The sequence below is a fragment of the Lytechinus variegatus genome, chromosome 17, assembly GCF_018143015.1.
Source record: "Lytechinus variegatus isolate NC3 chromosome 17, Lvar_3.0, whole genome shotgun sequence".
Lineage (NCBI taxonomy): Eukaryota > Metazoa > Echinodermata > Echinoidea > Temnopleuroida > Toxopneustidae > Lytechinus > Lytechinus variegatus.
In genome coordinates this window covers 31,002,858-31,023,114 of record NC_054756.1, presented here as the reverse complement: position 1 = coordinate 31,023,114, position 20,257 = coordinate 31,002,858, and the positions used below count along the sequence as shown (strand labels likewise).

The window sequence follows — 20,257 nt, the reverse complement described above, 5'->3', positions numbered from 1 at the left end:
CACACATACATATGTATATATACAATTTTACAAGTTATTCAGTATTATATTCCATTTGCTATATATATATATATATATATATATATATATATATATATATGCGACATTATCTATGTTATAAGACGTATGTTTGATAATACAATTAACTCTCTCATCATATCTATTTTCCAGAACATTATCGATATTATCTTTAAATCATAAAAATTAACTTTTTCATCATAACTAATATTAACTTGTGACTATTGTTAATAGAAATTAATGCATAATACCATATTAAACAAATTTATTTTCTTTTCCATAAACAATGTGCCGAGGCTTCAAACAAAAATTATTTTGAACTAAACATCTTCGATGTATTTCCAAAACTTAAATTAATCTCTGTGCACAACCAAGATCAATCAGTTCATTGCTCTCTCTACAAATATCCATGTTTCTGAAATTCAATTGTTTTAGTAAGCGAGAGTGAGTTATAGAAAAAAATTGAACTTAAAACATTTTTTAGTTTAAGTGTCCAACCAAGATTTCTTATTGTCTTCATCTAAGATTTGTCTTCAAAATAATTCGGCCCTTCTCACGGTAAATTTGATGGTATACAGCGCTCAAAATTTAAAATTAAATTCATAAATTTTCTTAACAAAACAAATCTATTTTTGTTTTACCTGTTCTCCCCAGATGTCTGGTATTGACATGAAGCAAACCGATTATTCTGACAACCATTGTCCGCCAAAATTTACCATCTTTTATTCAAACTCATTTACAGTAAGAAAAGTATTCTTAGATACCAGATCACCAATGAACAACATATTTGACCATATCCAGATCCTAAATAACAACATCATTCCATTGAATCTGATATTGCTGTTCTTTGCAAATTTCCATAATTGAAATCATATTTTACTTTTGCTTAAGCATTTTCTCCTTTTTTCAAAGTAGACATATGACATTTTATGAAAAAAACTTTGGATTTTTTTTTCAATGACAGGATATAATTTGGATAACACACATAAATTATCAAACCAATAATCAAAGATCAATTCACAATTTGATTTGGTGTCATCAAAATATTTGAACAGCCACTTTAACTTAGAAGCGTTTAACTATAGGCCTACACCTAAATCTAACATATTTAATCCATAACTTCACAAATCATAATTACATTAGCTCGTTTTACTTTCTTAATCTCCCATCCCCAACGATTGTTTATCATTAAATTGTCTATTTTTTAACCAGGTCGTTTGGACAAAAGATGGTCTGAGCAGTGTATAAAAATTTAGAATGGATGATTTTAAAATAATTATCTTTCCTTTATATGTAAGATTCCATTGTTGGCAAATGTTTAGCAACATTTCTATTTGATTAATTTCATCCTTTGACCAATAGGCTCACAACTCACATATTCAAGGGCTTTAACATAATTTTCAGCGTATGGCATATTATTTATCATTTCTAAAGGTTTCTCTTTCCTAAACCATATGACTTTCTCTTTCCAAAACCAAATTAATTTCTGTTCCTTTTGTAAAACAACACCAGTAACTTTTACAATATCTGAAATATGTTCAATAGCCTTTATTTCGTTTTTTTTTCATAAATCACCTTTCATTCATAAAAAAAGGGAATCAATTACAATAAAGGGCCTAGCTTATTAATTATAAACGAACGTAATAAAGGGCAACATAAATTGAATACATTATAGGTATACATAAACAAACATAAAACAAGAGATAATAATTATCTACATATCAAACGTGTCAATTCAATTCAAACAAACTGATACTTAAAGTGATTAGAAGGGGAAGGAGGGGATGTGCTATCCCGTGGTTTAACTTCAGTTGTTCAAATTTTAAAATAAGTTCAATGTACTAACATATGGTATTACAAAAAATATACAAATCATGCAATTATAAATATATGAACAGATTAAGTGTAAATTCAAATAAGTAGGCCTAAATCTTGGGTTTATATTTTTTTATATATATAAAAGGTGTGATTTTGTTCCGCAAATTATTTTGCATAAAAAAAGTGTCATGTCGTCAGCTCGCTAACATAACTTTATTTCTTTAGATTTTTCTCCAACACATTTTCCTTTATATTCTTATCTCTTCTTATTTTGTTGCTGAGAAAACTCAACAGCTAAGATTTAAAAAAAAGGTAGAGCAGACAACAGGCAACCTTGCCAGGGATAACCATCTAGTGGGGTAAAATGTTTGTGAAAACAACCATGAAAATACGAAATTTGATATTTGCGTATACAGAATCGAAACCCATTTTCGAACAATATTTTAAAACCACATTTTTATAAACTTTAATTTATAAAATATTATATTTATGCCATCCTGTTTATATGTTTTTTACATGTTAAACTTAATGCTTGATTGATAATTGAATATTTTATGACTTTGTCATTTAAAATTTTAAACACTTCTTTAAACTGTACTAAATATATTAAACAGTGGTGCATTAATGTATTACACAGTGCGGTATTTGAACAAACACAGCATTTAATTGTGTAAGAATAATCACATTATTCTAGCAAGTGGAACGCTTGTGGCAGTCTCACCTGCACCGCGCGATTCAATTTAGCAGCAGTGCAAACGTTGAAAACTATTATAAAATGATTATTCACAAAAAGCACCATTCATATAAAATGAAAGCACCATTCATATAATGATACAATACTACGTTCATTGACAATAAATTTCATTTTACCTTGATCATGCGACCTAAGACTTGCCAGTTAAAAGTTATGACAGCAATTTAATAATTACCTCCAAAATGGCCAAAGTTCAATGACCTTAAAGGACCTTTGACTTTGGTCATGTGTCATGTGACCTAAAACTCGCACAGGATATTCAGTGACACTTGCTTATTCTTATGTCCAAATTTCAAGAATCAGATCCATAAACGTTCAAACTTATGATGCTACTTCAACAAATACCCCCAACTTGGCCAAAGTTTGTTGACCTTGGTCATGTGACCTGAAGCTTGCACAGGATGTTCAGTGTTCCTTGATTACTCATACGTACAAGTGTTTTGAAATAGACCAATACACTTACAGAGTTGTGATGGTAATTCAACAAATACTCCCAACATGGCCAAAGTTCGTTGACATTAAATGACCTTTGACCTTAGTCATGTGACCTTAAACTCGCACAGCATGTTTAGTGATACTTGATTACTCTTATGTCCAGGTTTCATGAATCGGATCCATGAGCGTTCAAAGTTATGATGGTAATTCAACAAATACCCCCAACTTGGCCAAAGTTCGTTGACCTAAATGATCTTTGACCTTGATCATGTGACGTGAAACTCGCACAGGATGTTCAGTGATACTTAATTACTCTTATGTCCAAGTTTTATGAACAAGATCAATACACTTACAGAGTTATAAAGGTAATCAACAAATACCCCCAACATAGCCAAAGTTAATCGACCTTTGACCTTGGTCATGTGACCTGAAATTCACAGGATATTAAGTAATACTTGATTACTCTTATATCCAAGTTTCATGAATCAGATCCATGAGCATTCAAAGTTATGATGGTAATTCAACAAATACCCCCAACTTTGCCAAAGTTCATTGACCCTACATGACCTTTGACCTTGGTCAAGTGACTTGAAACTCACGCAGGAAGTTCAGTCATATTAAATTAATCTTATATCCAAGTTTCATAAACTAGGTCCATATTGTCTCGCCTGCTTATAGCAGAGCGAGACATATATAGGCGTCGCTTTTCCAACTGCGACGGCGCGCCGCGGCGTCGTCAACATTGAAATTTTAACCCAGGATAAGTTTTTGAAATGTCATCATAACTTAAAAATCAAGTATTACCGAATATCTTGACTAAGTTTCAGTTCACATGACCAAGGTCAAAGGTCCTAAAGGTCAATAAACTTAGACCATGTTGGGGAAATCAATATCGAAATCTTAACAAAGGTTAAGTTTTTAAATGTTGTCATAACTTCGAAAGTATATGAACCTAGTTCATAAAACTTAGACATAAATGTAATAGTGTATCCCTAAAGATCCTGCCTGAGTTTCAGGTCACACGATCAAGGCCAAAGATCACTTTAGGTCAACGAACTTTGGCCATGTCGGGGTTATTTGTGGAATTGTCCTCATAACTTTAAAATTTTATGGATCCAGTTCATGAAACTTGAAAAAAAGAGCAATGGTATCCCTAAATATTATGTGCGAATTTCAGGTCACATGACCAAGGTCAAAGGTTATTTAGTGTCAATAAGCTTTTGAAATGTTCGGGGTATTTGAGGGATTGTCATCATAGCTTTAAAAGACTATAAATCTAGTTCATGAAACTTGGACATAAGAGCAGCAATGTATCACTGAATACCCTGTTTGTGTTTCAGGAACATGGCCAAGATCAAAGGTCACTTAAAGGTCAATGAACTCTGGTCGTATTGAGAGTATGTGTTGAATTGGCACAACTTGGGAAGTTTATGGATCTAGCTCATGATGCATCAACATAAGGGTAATCAAATATGAATGCTTGTTTTGCACACGTCTTAGGTCACATGATCATGGTCAAAGGTCATTTTGGGTTAATGGACATAATATTTTATCAGATTAGTGTTTTCTTCTGAAATTAATTATTCATCAGCTGTTTTCACAGCGAGCACTTCTGCTATATCGAATTGCTTAATGCAGGCGAGACTGCCAGAGGCGATCCTCTTGTATTTTTTGAGTTATGATGACATTTCAAAAACTTAACCTTAGGTAAAGATTTGATGTTGATTCTCAACATGGTCTAAGTTCATTGACACTAAATGACCTTTGACCTTGGCCAAGTGACTTGAAACTCAGGCAGGACAGTGATACACTATTTAAAAGACTAAACCTTCGGTTAAGATTTGGTGTTGACGCCGCTGCCGCCGCCGTCTGTGATGAGACAAATATTAGAATAAACTAAAAAAATAATCACATCATTTTATTTTTACTTTTTTATTTGGTACAACCATCTCATACAGAGTTGTCAGAGTAACACATTTCATAGTCAAGTCTAGTATCAATATAGAATAACAAATATACAGTATGAAAAAATTACATTTTTGATAAATAAAATACATAGGAAAAAAAAACCCAGAAAAGAAAGAAACATATGCAACACAAATTTGTCTATTATAATCCCAAATCTTAAAGATCCCATTTTAAAAACGAATCTAATAGTGTCCCTATAAGGAATGCATTTTTCTGTTTGGTATACTTGTTTTAAATTTACTGATAAACGGGTAAAAGAATGGGAGGGTATTAATATGTCTACATAGATCACATCACGCCTTGAATGATTGGCTGATGGAAGTAGCGGGTTAAGTAGTACTACTCTTTACATGAAATTCATAGATCCTCCTTTATCCCTGAATATGATGCTCATCTTTGTCTAAATTCATCATTATTTTATATACACACGCTTTGAATCGTTTGATACTATTACCAATCCATCCATTTTCACGGAACAGCACATTAAGAATGTCCACTCTTTTAAAGGCACTAAGAATGTATTTTTAAGACCCTTTTGCGAAAAAAGAGGTTAAAAGACTGCTATATAAAATGATTATTCACCCTCAAATCGATTATTGCACCACTAGTCGGATGAAAACAATTGTACAAATAACACATGATTATACATCATCGCAAAAAACTTCACATACGTCAAAATAGAGTGCTAATACTGACTATTCGCTGATTGTATGTCATCAATGAAAGACTTTTGTATGACACCATTTCGAGGGATTTTTCTCCGATTTTTCTGATAAAACAAATGAAAACCTGTTTATTGGGCTATTTAGATTAATAACAAATTTGCTCCCTAACCTGTAAAAAAATCAAAACACAGAAAAAAAGTTTTAACAAATCCTCCCTTGATCGGGCCGATCCTAGGGGCAGGGGGTAACAACGCCTCTATTTTTTGAAGCATCAAAAAATGTGTTTCTTTCAACCCAAGACAACAATACCCTCTTACATACATGTTCAGTTCATCAATTGTATAGTTATATACTTATGATGTTCATGATTACAAAAAGTGCTTAGAATGTCCAGTTTTTAATGTCGGAATGTCACAGTTTTTCAGCTCTTCTTCTTCTCTATAAGTACAGGCCACCGTCTGGCGTATTGTCGTACTGTCGCACGAATTATTTGATTGTTGAAATATGTATCGTCTTCAGGGGTAACTGCAAACAGTCCTTATTACAATTTTTTTTAGATCAGACCAGAAAGCATATTATTTTTTTGCTCGCTCTTATCGCACTCGCAACGATTTTTCTGTTACATATCTTGTTCAGGATTGCAAATATTGCGCAACATATTCGATTTTCATGACAAGATACCAGAAATTTCCAAAAATGTTAGATTGCGTTTCGCGCTTGCACTATCTATTCACATGTATATGCTCTTTTATAAGAATAAAGCTAAGGAGTAACTATCGTATTCATATTCATATTTATGTACATATATATATATATATATATATATATATATATATATATGATTGATTGTTATCATTTCTTTATTTCAAAGAAAAACAGTATACAAAAAAGAAAAAGTAACGAGCAAAACCAGGTATAATAATAATAATAATAATAATATAGGTGTATTTAAAAGACCCAGGGAAGCCACTTCAGTTCTGAAAACTGTTCTCCCAGCGGGGGGCCCTGCTATTATTATTACCCCAGCTTTATCTGGGCTGCCTAGTTGCTCAAGCATTCACGGAATTTCTATACTATACTATACTATACTATACTATACTATATAGGTTAACCTATACTGGTTCAAGGCAGTTTGAAATGTACATAAAAGGTAAAATTAAAAATATATAAGATATTGATTGCAAACAACAAGCAATCATGCAATAAATCAGAAAAATGGCTTAAAAAAAATTACATGCGCAAAGGCACATCGAAAATGGTATCAACATCGAGCATTTCATATACAGGTATATTGTGAAAGAATTGAATGAAGAGAACAATGGTAGGCGTAGCTTACATACATACAAACATACATACATACATACATAACAGGTACTTTTATAGCGCTTCACCAAAAATATGATCAAAGCGCTTTACAATAAATAACAAATAATAATAATAATATTATAATAATATTGTGCATATTAAAATTCAAGGAGCGTGCTTGAGAGGAAACATGATTTGACATAATCATATTATTATCAAAATAGACATTAAGATTAGGAACAGAATTGGATGGCTTTATTTGTGTACCACAAACATCCAAGGAAACATTATTAAGATAATTCATATTATGGGGAGAGCTGCAATAAAGAACTTTGTATTTTCCTCATGTAACTTCGGTTTATTTACAGTCATCCATGATTTTAATTCTCTTATACATACTTGAAGCTTATGCAATGCAATTACAGTGTCAGCAGGTATTTTTGGATCGAATTCTTTATATATCTAAGTGTCATCTGCATAGATATGGTATTTTAGGTTGTGACTCTCGATTATTTTACCAAGTGGATAGGTATAGTATGTAAACATTCATGGGCCAACCACAGATCCTTGTGGCACACCAAACTCTAAGGTATGTTCAGTTTAAGTACAAACTTGACTTTTACGGTTTTTAAAATCAGATAAAATCCAACTTTTTACATTTCCAAAACATTGTGCGAGTCTTTTTGCGGTTTTCCAAAGCACACAAGATGTCATTTTTAAATGTCAGCAGAATAGAGCTTAAATTAATGTTCCTCAGAGCTATCTGTATATATATATATGTGTGTGTATGGGGGGGGGATATGGTGGTGCTCCCTTGTGTGTGTATACAATTGCAGACTCGACTTTGTATTACTGGGAGAAAAATTACCGTGTCTGCCACGTGAGCGGGTGTAAGTTTGTCGCTTTTACACGCAAAAGAAGGCGAGTCTCCATCAGCTGTCGGGTCTACACCGCGAGCCGAGGAGGTGTGTTTAACACGCTATATAAATATCTAATTTTAGTCATTTGTGATCGAACCGCCTCTGAATCGCTTGCTTTTTTTAAAGTCGTAAATATGGATTCGCGTGAAAATTGGATGGAGAGTAAATTATATGAAAGTGCACGACTTTCGAGTTGAAGATATTTTCCCTGAATAGAATCCCAACATATTACATCAAGCCCGAGATGTAAACTGCATTAAAGAGCTAGCCTTCGTGTTTTCTTCTGTGATTTATTGTTACATTTCAAAAAGCGTTGAAGAGTATAGCATGTAAAAGACTTATGAAAGGCAAATCATAAAAAGTACGAAAAAAAGGTTTTTAGGTGTCAAAAATCAACTTTTGTTCAGATTGATTCGTTAAAATTTGTGTGCCTAGCTCCAACCGGTACCTGCTAATGAAATGCTGATTTTAGTAGCAAATCTTATCAAAATAATTGAAGAGATTTAAGCTTTTGTTTAAGATTACACTTTATTTAGTTAAAGGTTTCTGTTTATCATTATAGAGGGTCCCATCAAACAATGCTCTTTTTGTGGAGCGTTGTGGCCAAGAGGATTAGTCTTCGGACTTTGAAACAGAGGGTCGTGGGTTCGAATCTCAGCCATGGCGTAATTTCCTTCGGCAAGAAAATTGTCCACATTGTGCTGCAATCGACCCAGGTGAGGTAAATGGGTACCTGGCAAGAATTTATTCCTTGAAATGCCACCGCGCTGTAAAAGGCAGCGGGGCTAAAGCCAGGGTAATAATATCCAATGAAGCGCATAGGGACGCAGTTGGCAGTGATATGCGCTATATAAACATGTTGGTATTATTCTTGGGTGCATTTCCATTTTTATTTGTAAATTTTATATTCATTTGTTTTACTCGGGTGTTTAATTGAAAATAAACAGAGATAAATGCAATGAAATAACAACTTAATAAAAAGTATGAATGTGTCTTATTTCATGAATACGAAAACCCGTAGGAATAGTGAAAAATGTACAGCACGGTACCATGAGACAGAATTAGATTCAACATGTTTATACACACACATTTTTGCGATCTTATGATTTTAAAGCATATCAAGCACGGGATATGCAGTAAGTAATACAAATACAACTATTGATAATGAATATAAAATATTAAAGAAGCGTTCTTCAATTCTCAAAATATATAGACAAACTGTTTTGCTCTCATTTAAATGTTAGATTGGTTCTAAGTATTCATTATTAGCCGGAGGTTCAAGCGTTGTGTGTGAGGGAGCTTGATTTTTGCGAAGTTCCTGATAAGCCTGAATATCATTTTTTGTCAGCGATTGATATGGGGTTCCAGATCCTTGGTCAGGTAGCTCTTCATACTCCGCTTCCTGATTGGCTGGTGAATTGGCATCACGTGGCTTTGGCAATGGCGGTTGCGGACCATTGGTAGTAGCGTAGTAATAATTACCCTCGATGGTGGCATATCTGTGTGTATCATCATTCGAATGTGTACCCGGTGTGTCTCCCGTCTTGACAGTGACCCGTTCGCTATCCATATTATATGCAACGTTCGTTGAGGAGGTAACATCAACGTGACCAGCTGCGGCAGGCTTGGACCTATGAAAAGTATAAAACAAATGGAAATGCAGATAACTAGTTTCTATTATACAACTCCCAAGAATGTTCTTTAATCTGACTGGTCCAATCGGATCACATGATATTCAGCGAATTGCACTATTGAATCCAAACTGCACTATCCTGCACTCTGACGTCATACCAAAAGTGCTATCCTGCACTCTAACGTTAGAGTGCAGGATAGTGCAAGGTCTGGAATTATCTAGAATTTTCTAGAATTAAGATCAAACATAGCATTTGGGGCAACTCAGTAACATGGAGGAGGAGGAGGGGGTTGTATAAAACATTGCACGCATTCTAGTGTATAGAGGACCTACATAATAAACGCTGTGCCCTGCGGACCTCGCTGCGGTGTATCAATTGGCTCTTCTCACACATCGTTCATTATTTGGCCCTGCATGCACGCGCTTACGTGCATTATTTGTATACTATACCTAAAATAAAATAAAAATCTCTTTAAATAAAAACTTCGTGAACATTCGTCCAAATTGCTTTATCAAATGATTTATATAGCAAACATATATTGTTTCTGATGTCTATTCATTGTGTAATTGCGAGACAATGAGAAGAGATTTCATTTTTTATCATTTCGTTACGAGGCCTTTAATATAACAGTTTTCATTTTGGTTGAAACTAAATCTTAACATTATAAATCATTGCAAACCAATGTATAAATGACAATGTGAAGTTATTGCCCGAGATTCATAAATCATGTACATGTACATTTCTCGTTAATTAGCATGTTTTTGTATCTTGTAAAAACAAAATAATGAAAATAGAATCGCGAGCAGAATAATTTGTGCATTTGTGCAAACATTCCGATTGGGGAAAAAATATGACGATTTTCTTTTACAAACACAAATCGAGATTCTGATTTTTTAAAAATATCTTTCTTACCAATAGCGTAATTAAATACAAACGTTTTGGAGTGAAATTATCTATTGTTGCGCACTTACGTTACATCTGGAAAACATGTATCAGGTGTATTGAGTAAAGATTGACTTCCGAAATACTTTAACATTTAAAGAGGGACCATGGGCCTGTCTTACGAGAGTTGCGATTGATCCCACTAATCGCAAGCGTCATCAACATCTAAAATACGCGTTTGTTCACAATATTTTCTAGATATGATGTGTATTCATAAATTCAACGTTATCCTGACAATTAAGTATCTTTCTCTTTGTTTCCAAAGGACATTGAGCAAATTTCGTAAAGAAAAAAATTATGACATTGATAGATTTTTTAGATCGATCGGATCTGTAAGAAGGGCATACCTATTTCTCCTTGCCGTGATGAGAACACTCAATAAAGCTATGAATAAAAGAACAACGATCACTCCTGCTACTCCCACGCCTATGTACAAACCTGGGGAAAAGAAGAACAACAAAAAATCATCAATATTCTTAGATCAATATTTGGTGTCATTTTATCGCATTCACGAGTGGTTAATTCTAAGATTCATAATTATAACACACGTCAGAGACATCTTATTCACCAACCCTTTGCTAGAATTAATGCTACGCTGAATTCATTCAGAACAAATTGTGTTAAAGAATGGAATATGTGTCCTGCTGATATAAGAAATAGCAGTACCCTGTCTCGGTTTAGGAAATTATGTCATAAATATCTACTTGATAAATTTAAGACTAGTTGTTAGTTGCACCTGGGGGTGACATGTTTGGGGTGTGAATGTCTGTGTGAGTGTGCGAATGCTTGCGTGTGGGTTATGTTCCTGTTGTGATCTTTAAATTCCTTGTAATTTTTATCATTTTTTTTCTTCTCATAGTTGTACTATATCTAAGTAAATATCATATGCAGGGGCCCCTGATTACAAGCTGTGCTTCGTTGGGGTCCCAAACCTGTCATTTTCATCAGTTCTTTGTAATGTAACCATTTTATTTTGTTTGTACTTTTTTGTACTTTGTACTTGTTTTTGACTGGTTTGAATAAATTCAATTCAATTCAATGCATTTGGAGGTATTTGCGCTTAATCAATATTCTCGTTATATCCTCTTTCGTATGGAATGTTTTATTTTGCAATATTGGCTGATGTTAATGATAAAACAGAAAAATATTAATGCATAAGTATTCAAATAAATTTGCATGAATTCTCATATTTTTCAAAGAAACATTAATCACTGTCCAGAAAACGACTGCAATCGATTTCTACTATATAAATCATAGTGAAATACGTATTCATTTCTGAATTTCCCATTGCCATTGTGCAAAAGGAATATATGAAAATAATTGATTTGTAAGAAATATCCACGGTGGCCTCTAAAATTGCAAATTTTGAACCCTATGGGACAAGATTTGGCAAAGGGAACAACCCCATTTCAGACCTGATTAATAGTACTTCGGATAGAATTCAATGGATCACATTAATCATTACCTATGCAACACATTTTGTTGATATTTATCATCTTTCGGTGATATTCACTTATTTATCTGTTGTTTATTGCCATCTGGAATATCTAGTGAAGTAGTACTATCGTAGTATCACAACAACACCAGGGGTGGATGAATCTCTGGACATTTAAAAATAAGATCCGGGCTTCAATCCCATCGCGGCACTCATGTCATTTGGCAAGACATTAATCTACATTTTCAACAAGCATGACAAAGTGTATTAAATCAATAAGTGAGTATACATAGTAGGTAGGAGTTGCTTCAGCACCGTGATAAACCAGTACAATAGTACTACAACGTATATACAGGGGTATGAGTGTTCACATATTTGTAGCTGATATCAAGCGCAATATAAATGTTGCATATCAAATATCCACATCTATTGAACACTTTAAGAAAAATGAACGTACTTACCAACGTTGTTGGTAGGCGGAATTACAGTTACTGTAGCCATAGTCTCTGATGTTTGTTGTTGAGGGGTAGTGAATTCTTCGGGTGTACCATAGTCAGTGGTAAATGGGATAACTAGAAAAATATATGGAAATGAACGTTGGTAGTCACTTGGCAATTCCCAAAAAATAATCAACCTGTTTATACCTCCGACCCCCATTTTTTATCAAGTTTTAATTCACTTCATAAATTGACCAAGTCATGGTGATATGAGAGCATTACAGACTGTCGAAAGAACAAGAAATAAGAGACAGAACAAATTCTGAAGGTCCCACATTATAGGGGGTCGGACCGTCTCGGACGTACCTATTTTATGGAATTGCGCCACTGGAAAAACTGTGGTATTGAGAACCACACAATGCATTCATTGAATTCCTATGATAATTGTTGGTTGTTAGTTCGAAATATCAGGGTGTTATCAAAAACACAATTGGTTGTTACTCTTTATTATTTGGTGTTTAGTTAAATCGATATGGTGTCATTTTAACACCACAGGTAGTCCAGATACTGGCCCTTGATTGATTATTTTATTTCCATGCAACAATTGAACATACAACATAAAACGAATTAACAATATTTAAATATCAGAACAATCATTACATGGGAGGGGACAGTCATAAGCACAGAGGCTTGAAAAGGACACCCCTCAAGAAATGACTATACGGCCCTGAATGCGTCTTTTTTTTTCTAATAAAAATAAAATAACATTTACATTCTCCATATACGCAGCAGGGCCAAAATGAAAAACATCAAGCATGCCACAAAGACATAAAAATAAATAATATTACATAATTATAATGATGATATGTCAGCCGTGTATCGAAAGATAGTAATTTATTTATTTTTTGTAAGTATTAAAAAAAAAAAAAACAATGACTTAGATCGAATAGCTGTTAATAATAAAATGTTTGAAATCGAACTTAAATTTATTAAATGTAGAAGCGTAACGTATTGTTATGGGTATATTATTCCAGGTATCAGGACCAGTATGTCTTATTGACCTATGAGCTAAAGCAGTTATTGGGTTTAATAAATGAACATTTGTTGAAGTTCTCGTAGGATAATTATGAATGAAAGAATTTAAAACGAACATATGATTAAACGTGGTTGGTAATTGACGACAGTAAAATCGATACATAAACAAAGCAATTTGAAATATTTGTATGTCATCCATTTTCAAAGTTTTAAAACGATTAAAGAGGGGATCAGTATTTTCATAATAACCAACACCAGCACATAAACGAACAGCTTTCTTTTGCAATAAGAAGATATGATGATTTTTTGATTTGAATGAGCCCCAAACAATATTACAGTAAGTTACATGTGGCAGTAAAATAGAATTATAAATTGAGAATAATCTTGAATAGGCAAATAGTATTTTACTTTAAACATTATCCCTATGCATTTTGACATAGATGTGAGTATTTTAGATATATGATCATCCCACGTTAAGAACTCATCTATAATGACACCTAAAAACCTCACATTGTTTCTTTGCGCTATAGAAATATTACTTATTTTTATTTCTTCTGTATATTGATCAGATAATGCTTTAGAGCTCTTGAAATTAACATAATATGTTTTTTGCAAGTTTAACGATAATTTATTACTTTGGAAACACGTGGATATTTTGGGCAATTCATTATTCAAAATTTCAAAAAGCCTTTTTTTATCAGAGCTCGAAGAAATAACTGTAGTGTCATCAGCATAGAGGATATATTGCAATAGAGGTGAAGAATAAACAATATCATTAATATAAAGAAGAAATAAAAGGGGCCTAAGATTGAACCTTGTGGTACACCACAATTTATATACTGCAAACGAGAACTAACTGAATTTATACACGTAAATTGTTGCCTATTAGAAATATAACTTTTAAACCAATTGAGGGTAGTACCTCTGACTCCGAAATATTTTAATTTATAAAGTAAGATATTATGATCCAGGGTGTCGAAGGCTTTGCTTAGGTCCATGAAAACACAAATTACATGCTCCTTTTTTGCCAAAAGAGAAGATATTTTATCATAAAGATCAACAAGAGCTAAATCAGCAGAATGAAGTTTACGAAAACCATATTGGGATGGATTAAATAAATTATGTAATGACAAAAATGAGACTAACCTGTTGTAAACAAGGCGTTCTAATATTTTTGAAAATGATGAGAGAACAGAAATGGGGCGATAGTTCCCAATAAGTGTACGGTCGCCCTTTTTATATATAGGAGTGACTTTTGCAACTTTCATGTCACAAGGAAAAACTCCAGATGACATTGAAATATTACATATATGAGCAAAAGGAATTATGATTGTTAATATAATATTTTTAAGGAGATTGTTACTTATCTCATCATATCCATAGGAACGTCTGGTTTTAAGATTATTAACAATTTTTAATATTTCCTCAGAATTTGTTGGATTAAAAAATAATGTATGTTGACATGAATTCCGTAAGTAATCTGCAAAATTAGTAGTAGTATTAGGTATTTTTGATGCTTGTTCTTGCCCAACATTGATAAAATAATCATTAAAACCGTTAACAATATCATCCAATGTTTCATATACAACATCGCCATGTAAATATTTATGATTTACATTAACATCCTTTGTTTTTCCCAATAACTCGTTAATATTTTTCCAAGTAGCTGACATATCGCCTTTGGTATTTTCAAATTTTTGCGAATAATATAATTTCTTTGCATTTTTAATAGTACATGTTAAAACATTTCTATATCTTTTATATTTAGTAATATTTTCAGGAGAAGAATTCTTTAAACTAATCTTATAAAGTTTGTTTCTTTTTCGAATTGATTTTACAATCCCAAAAGTAATCCATGGTTTTCTGGGGGTTTTTGATGACTTTTTCATTCTAATTTTTGGAATGTTACGGTCTTAGTGATAATGCAATTTTTAAATGAATAATTTATATGCTGTGTCAGCAACGTTACAAGATAAAACATCTTCCCAATGTTCGGATTGAAGTTCGGTTACAAAAGTTTGAATATTTTCAGGAGACATCCTTCGAATGTATTTAGATTTTGCAATAGGCTTTTTGTTTTGTCCAAGTGTAGTGATCATGAAAATAGGAAGATGGTAAGAAATATCTGAATATAATATACCAGACGAAACATGTTGCTTGTCAGTGTTGGAAAAAATATTATCGATTAAAGAGGAACTTGCAACAGATATACGGGTAGGTTTATCTATAAAAGGGTATAATGCATACGAATTTAATAAGTTGACAAACGTTTGACTCTGTTTGTTTACATCCAGAATATCAATATTGAAATCACCAGATAAGTATATATCTTTATGTTCATTTGCAAGTTTATGAAGAACAATATCTAGATCAAAGAAAAAAGATTCAATATTTAAATGAGGTGGTCGATAAACAACACCTATCACTGAGTTTTTTGAATTACAGTTGTCAACCTCAATAAATAATGATTCAGCACTATTATTCTGAAAATTTAAGTCTTTCCTAATTAAAAATTGATATGTTTCCTTAATATATATAGTGTTACGTCCCCTAACTCGCCATCTCATGTCATTTGCCTACTTGTCATATACCGCCCTCCATACAGCCGGAAGAGGACGGGAAGCAGACCAGCCGTTTTCCTAGAGGAGTTTACTTCCTTACTTGAAAGTCTACAAGTAGCTTCACAAAAAATACTCTTCGTAGGAGACTTAAATTTCCATATGGATGTTAAAGACAATCCTGACAGTTTGGCTTTTAAAGATCTCTTAGACCTTTTCAACCTCCAGAACCATGTGACTTTTCCAACCCACTTGTCAGGCCATACATTAGACCTTGTTATATCCGATGCAGGTGATCATATCGTCTCCGGACTGGAGAAACACAGTCATCTGCCTTCGGATCACGCAGCGGTTATATGTACCCTTCGCCTAGGTCGGCCTCAAGAGGTTAGGAAACATCTTCTCTCACGCAACATGAAAAACATTAACTTCAATCTACTCCAGCGGGATCTGTCCAAGAGGCTCGAGGGGAACTATCCAGATGGTATCGATTTGTTAGTTGACCTGTATAACATGTCTCTGGAGGATGTATTGAATCAGCATGCACCAGTGAAAGATAGACATGTCATTCTTCGCCCAAATGCTCCCTACTACAATGAATCTCTACGGCTTGCAAAGCAGGAGCGGCGTCGTTGTGAGCGGCGAATGCTGAAGTCTAAAACTGAGATTGATCGACAGATTTACAGAACTAAGTGTAAACGTTACTACGAGAAATTAGCAGTCGTGCAATCATCATACTTCCGTGATAAGATAGAGTCTTGCGATTCACGTAAATTATTTCAGACTGTGGAGAAGCTAACTACCGTAAAACCAAACGTTCTGCCACCCCATTCATGTGCAGAATCATTAGCAAATGAATTTGCTGACTTTTTCCATCAGAAGATCTCTAATCTGTTGCTTGAAGTGGATACGGCACAGTCAGGGGATCATGGCAGTATTGAGCTTAATGAAACATGCCATTCTTCACTGTCTAAGTTTGAAACTCTCAATGAAGCTGATGTTTTGAAACTGATTAAGTCGTCGTCATCTGCAACGTCCCCTCTAGATCCCATGCCGACTACTATTACCAAGAAGTGTGCCCTTGTATTATTACCATTGATGAAGAAGATTATTAACACTAGTCTTGATACCGGAGTTTTTCCTACTTCATTAAAAAGAGCAGTCGTGACACCACTCATCAAGAAATCCAATATTTCGGCCGATAATCTGTCGAACTATCGTCCAATATCTAATCTCTGCTTCGTGGGAAAATTAATTGAGAAAGCTGTTGTCAAACAACTCCAGGAATACCTGTCCGAAAACGATTTGCACAACCACTTTCAAGCAGCTTATAAGCCACACAACAGTGTTGAAACTGCTCTGCTCAGGGTACAGAATGACATATTGGTCTCTCTGGATGATAGAAATGAAGTTCTGCTGGTGCTCTTAGATTTTAGTGCTGCATTTGATCTGATCAACCATGACATTTTGATAAATCGCTTGAAACATTTGTATGGTATCGATGGGTCTGTACGGAAATGGATATCATCCTACCTCTCACAGCGTACACATGTCGTAAAGGTGAAGGAGGCCGTTTCCAAACCAATCACTGACTCATGTGGGGTGCCTCAGGGATCGATAATTGGTCCATTGCTCTACACGCTATACAGCTCTCCAATATCAGCAATTATCAAGTCCCATGGCTTGGAAACAATGCTATATGCTGATGATACTCAAATGTATTTAGCATTCAAACCACATGACCTACATAATGTTACAAGCAGGATTAATGTTTGTCTCGCTGAAGTTCTGTCTTGGGCCCGGAGAAATAGTTTGAAAATCAACCCACAGAAGACTGAAGTGATTCATTCATCTAGGTTTAATCCTGCTTTAACACCAGCTTGTATTAAAATAGATGGGGTAGATGTACATGAGACAACCAAAGCACGCAACCTGGGCGTTCACATGGATCAACACCTTCAATTAAAAGAACATGTTAGGATTATGACTCAATCTGCAATGTGTTCACTGAGAAGAATTGCAAAAATTCGGAATTACTTGTGTAAAAAGACCACTGAAATGTTGATTCATGCTTTTGTTTCTTCCAGAATTGACTTTTGCAATTCACTTTTATATGGCCTGCCTGAAAAAGATATAAGAAAGATACAAATAGTGCAAAACAGCGCAGCCAGACTTATCATGCGTGCTAAAGGTAAAGATCCCATTACGCCCTTGTTGTCGCACTTGCATTGGTTGCCTGTACAGAAGAGGATTGTTTTCAAGATAATAGCGATATGTCATAAAACATTAGTTAGTAAGTCCCCATTGTACCTATATAATCTGATTACTGAATATGTCCCACAAAGGAATCTCCGTTCTTCTAGCCAGAATTTATTAACTGTACCAACATCTAAAACATGTTCGTTTGGTGATCGTGCCTTTCAGTTAGCAGCACCTGTACTATGGAATAAACTGCCTAATAATCTGAGGGCCATCACATGTACTTCCACCTTTCTTAAATCTTTAAAAACATACTTGTTCTCATGTTAGATCATTTGGTTTAGGATAGGTATGTTGCAATGTTTTGTTAATCTTTCATTTAGTATTTATGTATTTTATTCTAAGTATACTTGTATAAGACTCCATTACCTCCTTTGTAAAGCGCATAGAGATTCTGTAGAATATTATGCGCTATATAAGCATCTACTATTATTAACACCACCGCCTTTCGTATTATTTCTATCAACATGAAGAAGTGAATAACCACTGATATTAAATAATTCTGGAGATTTGTCATTTGACCATGTTTCAGTTACACATATAAGACTATATTCATATTTAACAGAAGAGAGCAATTCTTGAAAAGTATCAAAATTCTTACACAAACTTCTTGCATTGACATGAAGAATACTGAAGTGTTCATCTTTGAAAGTAATCTTATTTTTGAATTCATGGGGTAAATAATATTGGCGAGGAGAAACTTCAATAGTTTCATCTAGTTGCAAATCTGTGTTACTTTCCATCATGAAATAAACATTCATATAAAAAATACTTGCACATATTAATGAGAATGTGCATAAAGGCAATCACCTTCCTTGCATCTTGTAATAAATAATTGTAACAGTAATATTTATGAATCGATACACGACTGACACATAGATGTACTAAAATTACTTGCTGACTTGCGTTTATATAAGTAAAGTAATAATTATTGTAGATTATTTCAAGACTGATAATCAAATTAAGTACAAAAATATTGTGACATGCTAAAAATATGGCACAGCGATACGCAATAAGGCATTTATACGAATATAAGTACAGTAAAAAACAGTTTATCAGCAATTCGAATTGCAGCTGGCGTTTAATCAGTTTGTCATGAGCAACACAGTTTTGTTGTAATTGTTGCTAATCAGTGAAACTAAAATATAACTCAGCTCCATAGTATGCTGTAACAAATATGTTTAATGAAATAATCACTAATTTATTTTCCTACAAGGTCAATAACCAGCTGTTGTCGTTCATAACTGCATGAAATATAGTAACATCGTTTCTAGCAGGTGTAATATAGTCGTAGTCAGAGCGAGTTCAAAGAGTTAAATCAAATATTGTACTTATAGAGATCATTCATGTTTCGATAGTGAAACTGATTGCTTTCCCTTCGAGAATTTGTCTGCACTCTATGCCCTCCATCCACTGAACGTTTTCTTCCACACTGAACTGATCATCCGATAGTCAAGCTCAATATGTTGAGCCTTCGCTGGATATTCTTGGAGAAATTGGAGGAGTCAGAATAACAATGTTTCCATTTGCACCGTGCCCCGGCACCGTGCACGGAAATAAGCCCGTGGCAACAATACCTATATGGCTGCCATCTCGGATTTTACAGAATGGCCGCCATTTTTTTCCTAGGTAACCAGAAATTATGATTTTGGCACCTAAACTGCCATTTCTGAGGTCAAGGAAGCTATAGGTATCAAAATATATTCAGGAAATAAAATAATTTTCATTAAATGTCTTTTTTCCGCATTTCCAGACTCGATCAAACTCATATTAAAGATCAATTGAAGTGTTGCAAATTAGGCGACCTGAACGTTTCTTTATTCTCTTCAGTGAGGGAAATGTTAAACCAGTGTGTCATGCTTTTACAAATCATTTAGCATGTGACATTATCAAGGTTAAAGGTCACATAGGCTCAATGAACTTTGACCATGTTGAGGTATCAACCTGTTCGAAATCTTAAACAAGGTTAAGTTTTTGAAAATCATCATAACTTAGAGGATATGGGTAATAAAGTATAACTATCTTGCATGAGTTTCAGGTCACATGACCAAGGTCAAGGGTCATTAAGGATTAA

The 20,257-nt window shown here is 33.9% G+C and overlaps 1 protein-coding gene across 1 annotated transcript in view; it reads right to left on the bottom strand.

Annotated features, from left to right (window-relative positions):
- Positions 1-8,665: 8,665 nt before the first annotated feature.
- The window catches only part of LOC121430534, a 48,163-nt gene continuing 36,571 nt past the window's right edge, over positions 8,666-20,257 (bottom strand). The window contains exons 8-10 of the mRNA XM_041627829.1: positions 12,356-12,466; positions 10,807-10,897; positions 8,666-9,514 (exon numbers count right to left, since the gene is read on the bottom strand). Of these exons, the coding sequence (XP_041483763.1) occupies positions 9,124-9,514; positions 10,807-10,897; positions 12,356-12,466 (593 nt within the window). The 3' untranslated portion in view covers positions 8,666-9,123. The remainder of the gene's footprint in view (positions 9,515-10,806; positions 10,898-12,355; positions 12,467-20,257) is intronic.